This window comes from Hippocampus zosterae, chromosome 2 (genome assembly GCF_025434085.1).
Source record: "Hippocampus zosterae strain Florida chromosome 2, ASM2543408v3, whole genome shotgun sequence".
NCBI classification, from domain to species: domain Eukaryota; kingdom Metazoa; phylum Chordata; class Actinopteri; order Syngnathiformes; family Syngnathidae; genus Hippocampus; species Hippocampus zosterae.
Window position 1 is genome coordinate 5214536 of NC_067452.1, and position 8917 is coordinate 5223452.

Below are 8917 nucleotides of genomic sequence, written 5' to 3' on the forward strand. Positions count from 1 at the left end.
AAATTTGAAGTGAGATTTTCTTCAGAATGGTGGGGCACTTATTTAAGTAAAACCCCAGGCTACTTTATTCACGGGCTGTGCAGAGGAGACCAAGTACGGGCGGGATGGGGAAAGAGATCCGCGGACGGGGGCTGAATATGTACGCGGTCCAATGCGGGAGCTGCTTCAGCTGAATTAGCGTTCCACCTTAAGACCTCAGCGGCCCCTCTCTGCTCCCTCTCTCCGAGAAGTTTGCGTTCGGTCGCCGGCTGGCTGTGGCTCAACACAGTCGACTTGGCTCGGAGAAGCCGAGCACGCCACTCGGCGCCCTGCCGAGTGCGATGCGGTTTCCATTCCTTGACCTGGTGATCCTTTCTGTTCCCGAGCACACTGCAACGTACAATGATTATGAACGCACCTCGTAAATGCTACTTTAAAAAAGTCTCAAATACTGGGGATTTATGGGGCGCAGTCCACACAAGGGAAATAAACAGTGCGTTTATATTTAGGATCAAAACAAACGTCATTCCGGTACTCCACGGGGGAAATGTTCCTCTGTCCTAAACGCCGGTTGTTGTTGTTTTTAAACGATGATTATTATGACACCCTGAAACGTTTTGATTGCGTACATGACTTGGCCCCTCTCAGATCAAAGGGTCCACAAAAGGGGGTGGGGACACCCGGCCGGGGCGTATTTAAAGTCGGACAATTCTGACTGCCAGTCAAAAAGCAGCGATCCATCTGGGGGTCAGCACAACGAAAGAGCGACGCTGCACCTTCAAGACAGAAGCAGACGCTGACATCTCAGTTTGGGAAGAGCAGGGAGTGCGAAAGACCCTTTGGATTTACTACTGAGATAGCCTTTGCACTGACTCGGCTAGGCTTTTTGTCAGTGTGACTGTTCACTTCAAATAGTATTTGCACTGGATTTGGGCTCTTTTTAGACTCGTGTGCGCAGTGTGGAAAGTGCTTTGTGGAAGTTGTATGTTTTAAGTTAGTCGGACTTTACTGACGTCACCGCATCAACGTTTCCATCGTTTCCATCTGCTTGCTGGATTGCAGTTCTCCATGATGTGGCTTATCTGTGTTTCTATCGGTTTCATGGCCGGTCTGTGCGCCGGCGCGACGCAAAGCGCTTGGGAAGAGAGAACCGTGGTGCCTGTCAGACTCGACCCAACGGTCCGACCGGCGAGTGACAGCCAACCGGATCGAACTCTCTCCCCTGAAGAAAGGCAGAAGGTGTCGGAGATGAGGGTGTACAGGCTGGACGTGTTCGGTAAAGAGATGATCTTGCAGTTGGAGCCGGATCAGACATTTTTGTCCCCGGGGTTCGTCCTCCACATTGTGGGCACTCCCGAATCCGAACCGAGCCGGGAACCCAAGGGCGCAGATGAGTCCGATTGTTTCTTTTCGGGCACGGTGAACGGAGAAGAGCAATCTGCCGCCGCGCTAAACCTGTGCCAGGGACTGAGCGGTGGATTTTACTTTCGCGGCCAAGAGTATTTCATCAAACCGCTCAACTCGAGTGACTTCCCCGGTCAAGAGGAAAAGGAGGAGGAGGTCCACCTCATCCGCCGGAGGACTCGGCCAGAGACCGGCGAGGGCAGCGCCAAGTGTGGGGTCAATGAGGACGAAGAAAGGGTGCCGACAAATTTGGAGAAGAAGCCTGAATTCGAAGCCGCCGCTAAATCTGGGCAGACAGGTAAGCTTTTACACCCACATTATATATACTCTATATATATATATATATATAGAGAGAGAGAGAGAGAGAGAGAGAGAGAGAGAGAGAGAGAGAGAGAGAGAGAGAGAGAGAGAGAGAGAGAGAGAGAGAGAGAGAGAGAGAGAGAGAGAGAGAGAGAGAGAGAGAGAGAGAGAGAGTTTTTGTTTTTAAATGAAAAATTCATTATGAACTTATAAGAGAGTTCATTATATATAATTCATTCTAAACGAAATACTTTGTGTGTGGAAATGGCAGTTGTATGCAAAAACCCAAACAGTCACGTTGTATACTATGTCCAATACCGTAAATTTCCGCGCGCGTGTGCGAGTCTATGTGTGTGTGTGCGCGCGCGCGGAGATTTTATTGCCGACGCAGCAACAATTTGACAGCGCCGTACACCCTGTGCCAACAGGGGCGGAGTATGGATAGGAGTGGGTGGCACGGGCTTTACGCCCCTGAGGGGAAATAGGGAGGGAGGAGGGGGAGTCAGGGGTTTAAGCAGAGCCAGTTGCAGCCCGGCAGTGCTGAAACGTGCTAACTGGCCTCCTGGTACAGAAATGTGTCCCCCTATTAAGGATTTCCCCTCTACAAACTATGGCAGAATTTTCCAGCAGAAAAGGTCATTTTTAGAACAAAGAAGTGGGAGGAGGCGCAATGACGCTGAGTCATGGCGTCCTGCCTCCATCACACAAGCAGCGTTCTTTGGAATTCAATATCCATTCAGCCATCTGCTTTTATCAACAACTTTAAATTTTGATGATGTGAACGTGTGTGTTTTGGAATGTGAGAGGAAGTTGCATTACTGTACCCGGAGAAACCCCCACACAAGCATATGGAGAATGTACCAATTCCACACAGGAGAACCCTAGCCACAGATTGGAACAGAAAACCTCTCGACCGGGCGGTTAACTACTAGACGTAGGACTGCCCTAATTAACAACAGATTTTTTGAAACAAGTTTTGAAAGGAAAAAATCACTATTTTCATATTCTTCAACTTTTTCCTGTGCCTGCTCATTTTCACACTTGGACACTGTTTTACCTGGTCAGAAAAAGTCTAATGATGAATAACTTTATGAAAAATGACAGGAGGAAACACAGTAACACATTGAGAGTTGAGTTGTAATACATTTTCTCAAAACCCCCCCCCCCCCCACCCCCTCCCCACCCCATCCCCTCAGCCCACCACAGGACCAGGCGCTTTGTTTCCACTCCTCGCTACCTGGAGATAATGCTCGTGGCTGACCAGTCCATGGCTGAATTCCACGGTGCTGGGCTCAAGGCTTACCTCCTCACCATCATGGCCGTGGCATCCCGCCTGTACCGCCACCCTAGCATCCACAACTCAATCACCTTGGCTGTGGTCAAGCTGCTGGTGGTCTACGAGGAAGAGAGAGGCCCTCAAGTGTCATCGAATGCTGCCATGACCCTCCGCAACTTCTGCCAGTGGCAGCGCCAGCACAACCCCCCCAGTGACCGCCACCCTGAGCACTATGACACAGCCATGCTCTTCACCAGGACGGTAAGTTGGCGGCAGAAGAGAAGAATTGTGAGCGATAAAGATGAGGAAAAGGACTACGGAGCATGTTTGACATTCCTTCATCTGCTCCTTTAGGACCTGTGTGGTGCCTATTCGTGTGACACTCTCGGAATGGCTGATGTTGGGACAGTGTGTGACCCAGACAGAAGCTGCTCGATCATTGAAGATGATGGACTGCAAGCTGCATTCACCGTGGCACATGAACTCGGTGAGTAAGCAAAAAAAGTGTCACGTCCTGATGTGTGATGATGATGCTTTGCGTGCACTGCTAAGTGTCATTTTGTTGCCCTGTCCTGCAGGCCATGTCTTCAACATGCCTCATGATGATGCCCAGCTGTGCTCTGGGGTGAATGGCCCCCACTGGGGCTCCCACATGATGGCCTCTACCTTGTCCAATCTTGACCAGCAGCAGCCATGGTCACCCTGTTCCGCCCTCATGGTCACCACTTTTCTCGACAATGGCTACGGTCAGTGTCTGCTTGATAAGCCGGTCAAGCCTCAAGCACTCCCCCAGCCCCTCCCCGGGACAGTCTACGATGCGGACCATCAGTGTCGGCTGACTTTCGGTGATGACTCCCAACACTGCCCTGACCTGAGCACCACATGTGCTGCTCTGTGGTGCACCGTGACAACGTCCAATGGTTTGCTGGTGTGCCAGACCAAGAACTCCCCATGGGCTGATGGAACCCCCTGTGGGCACGACAGCTACTGCTTGGCCGGGCACTGTCTCACAAGGAGCCAAGCTTCCAAGCACCAGGTAGGAACTGGATTCCATATTTTAGTATCACGCCTCGGCTTTGGCTCAGACTGTAACCTATGCTTGTGTAACATTTGTAGACTCCTGTCAATGGCGGCTGGGGAGCGTGGGGTCCCTGGGGTGACTGCTCTCGGACATGCGGGGGAGGGGTGCAATATTCCTTCCGTTCATGTGATGACCCTTTGCCAAAGAACGGAGGAAAGTACTGTGAGGGCAAGAGAGTCCAGTACCGCTCCTGCAACATAGAGGCCTGCCCCGACGCCAATGGTAAGTCAGCATTGACATCACAGAGAAATACTCACCTAAGTGGGATTTATGAAAAACTTGAACGCTCTGATTGATCCGTGAACATTTGTGGAGAGAAAAAAGGAAACAAATCTGAATCGCTGAAACTTCTCATTGCTCTTTAGGCTTGTCGTTTCGGGAGGAACAGTGTCTGGCTCACAATGACATGTCAGCCCAAGTGTCTCTTGGATCCGGGGAGGGTGTTGAATGGGTGCCCAAATATGCCGGCGTTTCACCCAAAGACCGGTGCAAGCTTGTGTGCAGAGCCAAGGGAACAGGATACTTCTTTGTTCTCAAATCTAAGGTAAGGATTTTTGAAAAGATCTTACATTACGTTTCGATTGTCTTGACAACTCTTGGTCACCCTTATGCCGACATGCAAGCCAAATGATCTGGTTTTGTCTACCAGCACCCGCTGTACCTTGAATCATCACTTTTTTTTCAAGGTTGTTTTCAAACATGCATAAAAATAATACTACAGTACAATACAATAGCTTGTCAAAAGACATCTGTGAAATTATTAACATTAACAAATAAAAGAAAGAAAGAAAAACATAAAATAAATTACATTACTTGATCCAATATTCCAATTTATAATTCACTTTGTGTCAAAATACCGCATTTAACCACAAATATGTAGTTATCCATAATACTGTATTCATTGTCAATGTGTCATTGACCTATCAATATTATACTGTCGTTTCTACACTCATTTTACTCAACAATACACTTGCAACCCTCATTTTCTAAGAACAGTGGACTAGCAATTCCCAATATTACAAAACCATATCTTGACTCAACCATCAAAATAATAGTAATATGTACGATCAGTCATTCTGCAGCTAATTCCAATGCCGATGTTTAACTGCACCCCAATACCTTTTTAAAAAGTGATTTTACAACTTTTGAACTCGTTGGTCATTGTTGAAGTCCAAAAGTTAATCTATTCTATATTTACACACCACAGATGTAAACACAAAAACATTTCATAGTTATTCTTCACGAGTTTGTTTTTTTAAATGTTCTTTCAATTACTGCTTTGTTCTTTCGTGTGTGTGTGTGTGTGTGTGTGTGTGTGTGTGTGTGTGTGTGTGTGTGTGCGTGTGTGTGTGCTTTGACATGGTGAAAATGCTCTTTTATGTTTTTTCCAGAAAATACAGTAAAGGCTTTAAATAAAAAGAATTCATCCTGTTTTGAAGTACAGTAACTCATTCAAAGCAGGATTTTCATTCCAGTCTGTTCTTGCGTTGCCCCCAGGTGGTGGATGGAACACCCTGCAGCCCCGATTCCACCTCAGTTTGCGTTCAAGGCCAGTGTGTCAAGGCCGGATGTGATCGTGTTATTGGCTCCAACCAGCGTTACGATAAATGTGGTGTGTGTGGAGGGGATGGCTCCACCTGCAAGAAAGTGTCAGGCTCACTGGAGCGTGCCAGGTAATATGCAGGGCATTCTTTTATTCTGCACATCAAGAAAGACCGATATGTATTTACGGCAAGGCCAGATCAGATTTCAAATGTCGGTAGGATTGTCTTGTAATGCCGTTTGGATTTGCTCCCAATGATTGCGTGGGCTTTCTCATGCATGTTAGGTTCATGAAAACTGTCCATAGTTGTGAATGGTTGTTTTTCTCCATGCTCCTTGTGATTCACTCGCAGTCCATCGTACATATCACCACTCACCCAAAGTCAGCGGTAATGGACTCCTGTTACCCACGACCCCTAAGGACTAGAACTCTAAAAACGGATTCATAAATAAGCTGTGCTTGCAAAGCATTCGAGTCATGGCCTGGCTAAACGAACCAATTGCTGTCTTTGTTTCAGGCCTGGGTACCAAGATGTGGTGACCATCCCAGCTGGTGCCACCCATCTTGATGTCAAACAGCGTGCGCCTGGCAATGGTCGTCATGACAACAGCTACTTGGCAGTGCGTCGACAGGACGGTACCTACCTGTTGAATGGCGATTATAAGCTCATGACCATAGAAACTGACATTACTGTGCGAGGGGCAATGCTGCGATACAGCGGTTCTTCTGCCAGTCTAGAGCGGCTCCGCAGCTTTTCCCCCCTCCCCGAGGCTCTCACTATTCAAGTACTGTCTGTGGGGGAAGCCCCAAGGCCCAGAGTGAAGTACAGCTACTTTGCTCCCAGACCCAACACTGCTGCTTCTACCAACATCAGCGGAGGTCGTCGGCATTCGATCAACGCCATCCGTGAGTTGGGTGTTGCTGAGTGGGTTCTGATGGAGTGGGGTCCCTGCTCCCAGACCTGCGGAGGTGGTACGCAACAGAGAGAGGTCGTGTGTCTGGATCCCCAAGGCCGTCCATCCAAGGAGTGCCCAGAGGAGCTGCGACCTTTGGCATCACGATCATGTGCCTCTCAGCCTTGCCCCTCCTGGCTCCTTGGAGAATGGTCCGTATGCTCAAAGACCTGTGGCAGAGGTTTCCGAAAACGCCAGCTTCGCTGCATTGGCTATGATGGTCACACACTGAGCCACGACAGCTGTGACTTCAAAGACCGGCCGCGACCCCTGCTGGAGCTGTGCTATCAAGGTGCCTGCTAAGGTCTCTTTTGACAATCTGACCTCTTTTTTTCTTTTTTTTTAAACCAGTTCATGAATTCCCCATGACTGCATCTATATTTTCCACACCTACACACATTGCCGGAAAGCACATTGACAGTGTCACACACCTGGAGGAACAAAGTCTGCCACCTGTTTTTGGAGTGCAGCAGTGTCACGTTAGTAAGCATAGTAGACGTTCATGAATTTGAGCATGCTCTTTACAATTCCAATGGTATGCTTGTTTGTGAGAGTATGTAAAGATTTGAGGCATATATTTTATTTGTCCAAGCTGGGCTGGACAGTTTATTGGTAGTGGAGATCGTGTATATATATATATATATATATATATATATATATATATATATATATATATATATATATATATATATATATTTCATATTCTACTTAGTCATCCCATCAGGTATGGAAATTGAGTTTTATTCTGAACTATTAGTTAACACTTATTTATCACAAACCTGTAGCACTTCACTTTTGTTTTTTCCAGCGGCACATTGTTACACTTATTTTCTCTCTATGAATGCCTCGTATTTTGTCATTTAGCCATATCTCGAAAACCAAAGAACTTGTGTGAGCGTTAAAGTGTGTGTGTGTGTGTGTGTGTGTGTGTGTGTGTGTGTGTGTGCTGGGTTACATGGGTATATGTGTGTGGAGACTTAACGAGGGACTTGTCTCCTGCTACTACTTCATAAGTAAGTCTCTCTTGCCTTCTGCGAAGGCATCTGTTTATGCAGTTTTTCCTCATTTGTACAAATTATCCAAAAATTATTTATTTTTGTACAGCCTGTTAAATATAATCATGTGGCAATTTTAATATTATTTTATTTGCTATTGGCATCACAGAAGGAAGTACAGAATATAAAGAGTATTTATGCAATGTTTTATATACTATATATATATATATATATATATATATATATATATATATATATATATATATATATATATATATATATATATATATATGGTTCTTGGTTCATGAATAAAATATTGACTCTGGAAAAGTTTGTCCTTTGAAAGTTATGTAACATATCCAACATTTGACACACTCTTGCAATCGCACATGTTTCACATTCCTAGTGGCAACAGAAAAATAAAGCTGTCACCCAGAAGGTGAATAACAATGCACATAGACATATCCCCTTTTTCTCATTTTGAGTCTGACAAAGAAAAACTCAGGGAGAGACCTACATTTTACCTGCTTGTTTTTTAATGCCTCAGCATCATTACTGCTTGAAAGAAACATCTGGAAGGCATTTCGGATCATTGCTACAACATGTGGGTCGTAGAGTTGAATGACTGTATTCACCCACGTATACAGAATCTGACATTAACGGTGTCCTGACGGCCTGGGACCAGTCTGGTGCTGTGACGGGGTACCACATAACTTACAGACAGTGGCCAGTATGAGTTTAATTTATAAAAGGAAATCGCCGTAGTCTTGTAAAAAATAATATAAAACAGGTTACACAGACAACTCTTCTCCCTACTTTCCACTCTCAGTTACTAACGTAGAGTGCTAAATGTGATGCTATTGTAACCCGAATTATGGCATGAGGCAATGGGGAGTGGACATAACCAAAATCTATATTGACTTAAAAGAGTAGCGTCGTTAAAAAATTGCTTAATTAAACAGAATTGAATATTGCCGTGGCCCGAGCGAATCAGGGCACAAAATACTAGTGGGGTGTCAGTGAATGAGAGGTGCAGTTTTTCACCTTCGTGACGTCACGAGCGTGCGGCGCAACCTATCTCTGTCTCTTTTTCTGACGGGACCTGAACGCGAGCGGACATATTCTTCGCCGTTGTGAGGAAGTGTTTCGGGAGAAAGAGAGTCATTCTACGCAACCTCGAGTACTGCACTGGGCTAACGTAGCTGTTAGCATTACGTATCGCCGGGATTTCGCCGACCGTATAACATCGTCGGAGTTGTTGTGTCCGAAAAACGTGAGGACACGACTTGCTTTTTCAACGGTCTTTTATTCCACTCATGTCACAGGTCTCAGTTGTCACCCAACCCGCCAATGCTTTGCGACACTGCCGTAACATCATGTAGCAGT

At 46.3% G+C, this 8917-nt stretch overlaps 1 protein-coding gene across 1 annotated transcript; it reads left to right on the forward strand.

The window, feature by feature from the left end:
- Positions 1–681: 681 nt before the first annotated feature.
- On the forward strand, positions 682–7226 carry adamts1 (ADAM metallopeptidase with thrombospondin type 1 motif, 1). Its single transcript, XM_052058710.1, has 8 exons — positions 682–1681; positions 2880–3220; positions 3314–3446; positions 3538–3995; positions 4076–4262; positions 4406–4584; positions 5538–5713; positions 6101–7226. The coding sequence occupies exons 1-8, from the start codon at positions 1048–1050 to the stop codon at positions 6837–6839; spliced, it is 2847 nt and encodes a 948-aa protein (XP_051914670.1). The 5' UTR covers positions 682–1047; the 3' UTR covers positions 6840–7226.
- Positions 7227–8917: the final 1691 nt, after the last annotated feature.

Coding starts and splice junctions, on each gene's coding strand:
- adamts1 (XM_052058710.1), top strand. CDS start 1,048: ATGATGTGGCTTATCTGTGTTTCTATCGGTTTCATGGCCGGTCTGTGC. Junction 3,221..3,313: donor CCATGCTCTTCACCAGGACG/GTAAGTTGGCGG, acceptor CTGCTCCTTTAG/GACCTGTGTGGTGCCTATTC. Junction 5,714..6,100: donor GGCTCACTGGAGCGTGCCAG/GTAATATGCAGG, acceptor TCTTTGTTTCAG/GCCTGGGTACCAAGATGTGG.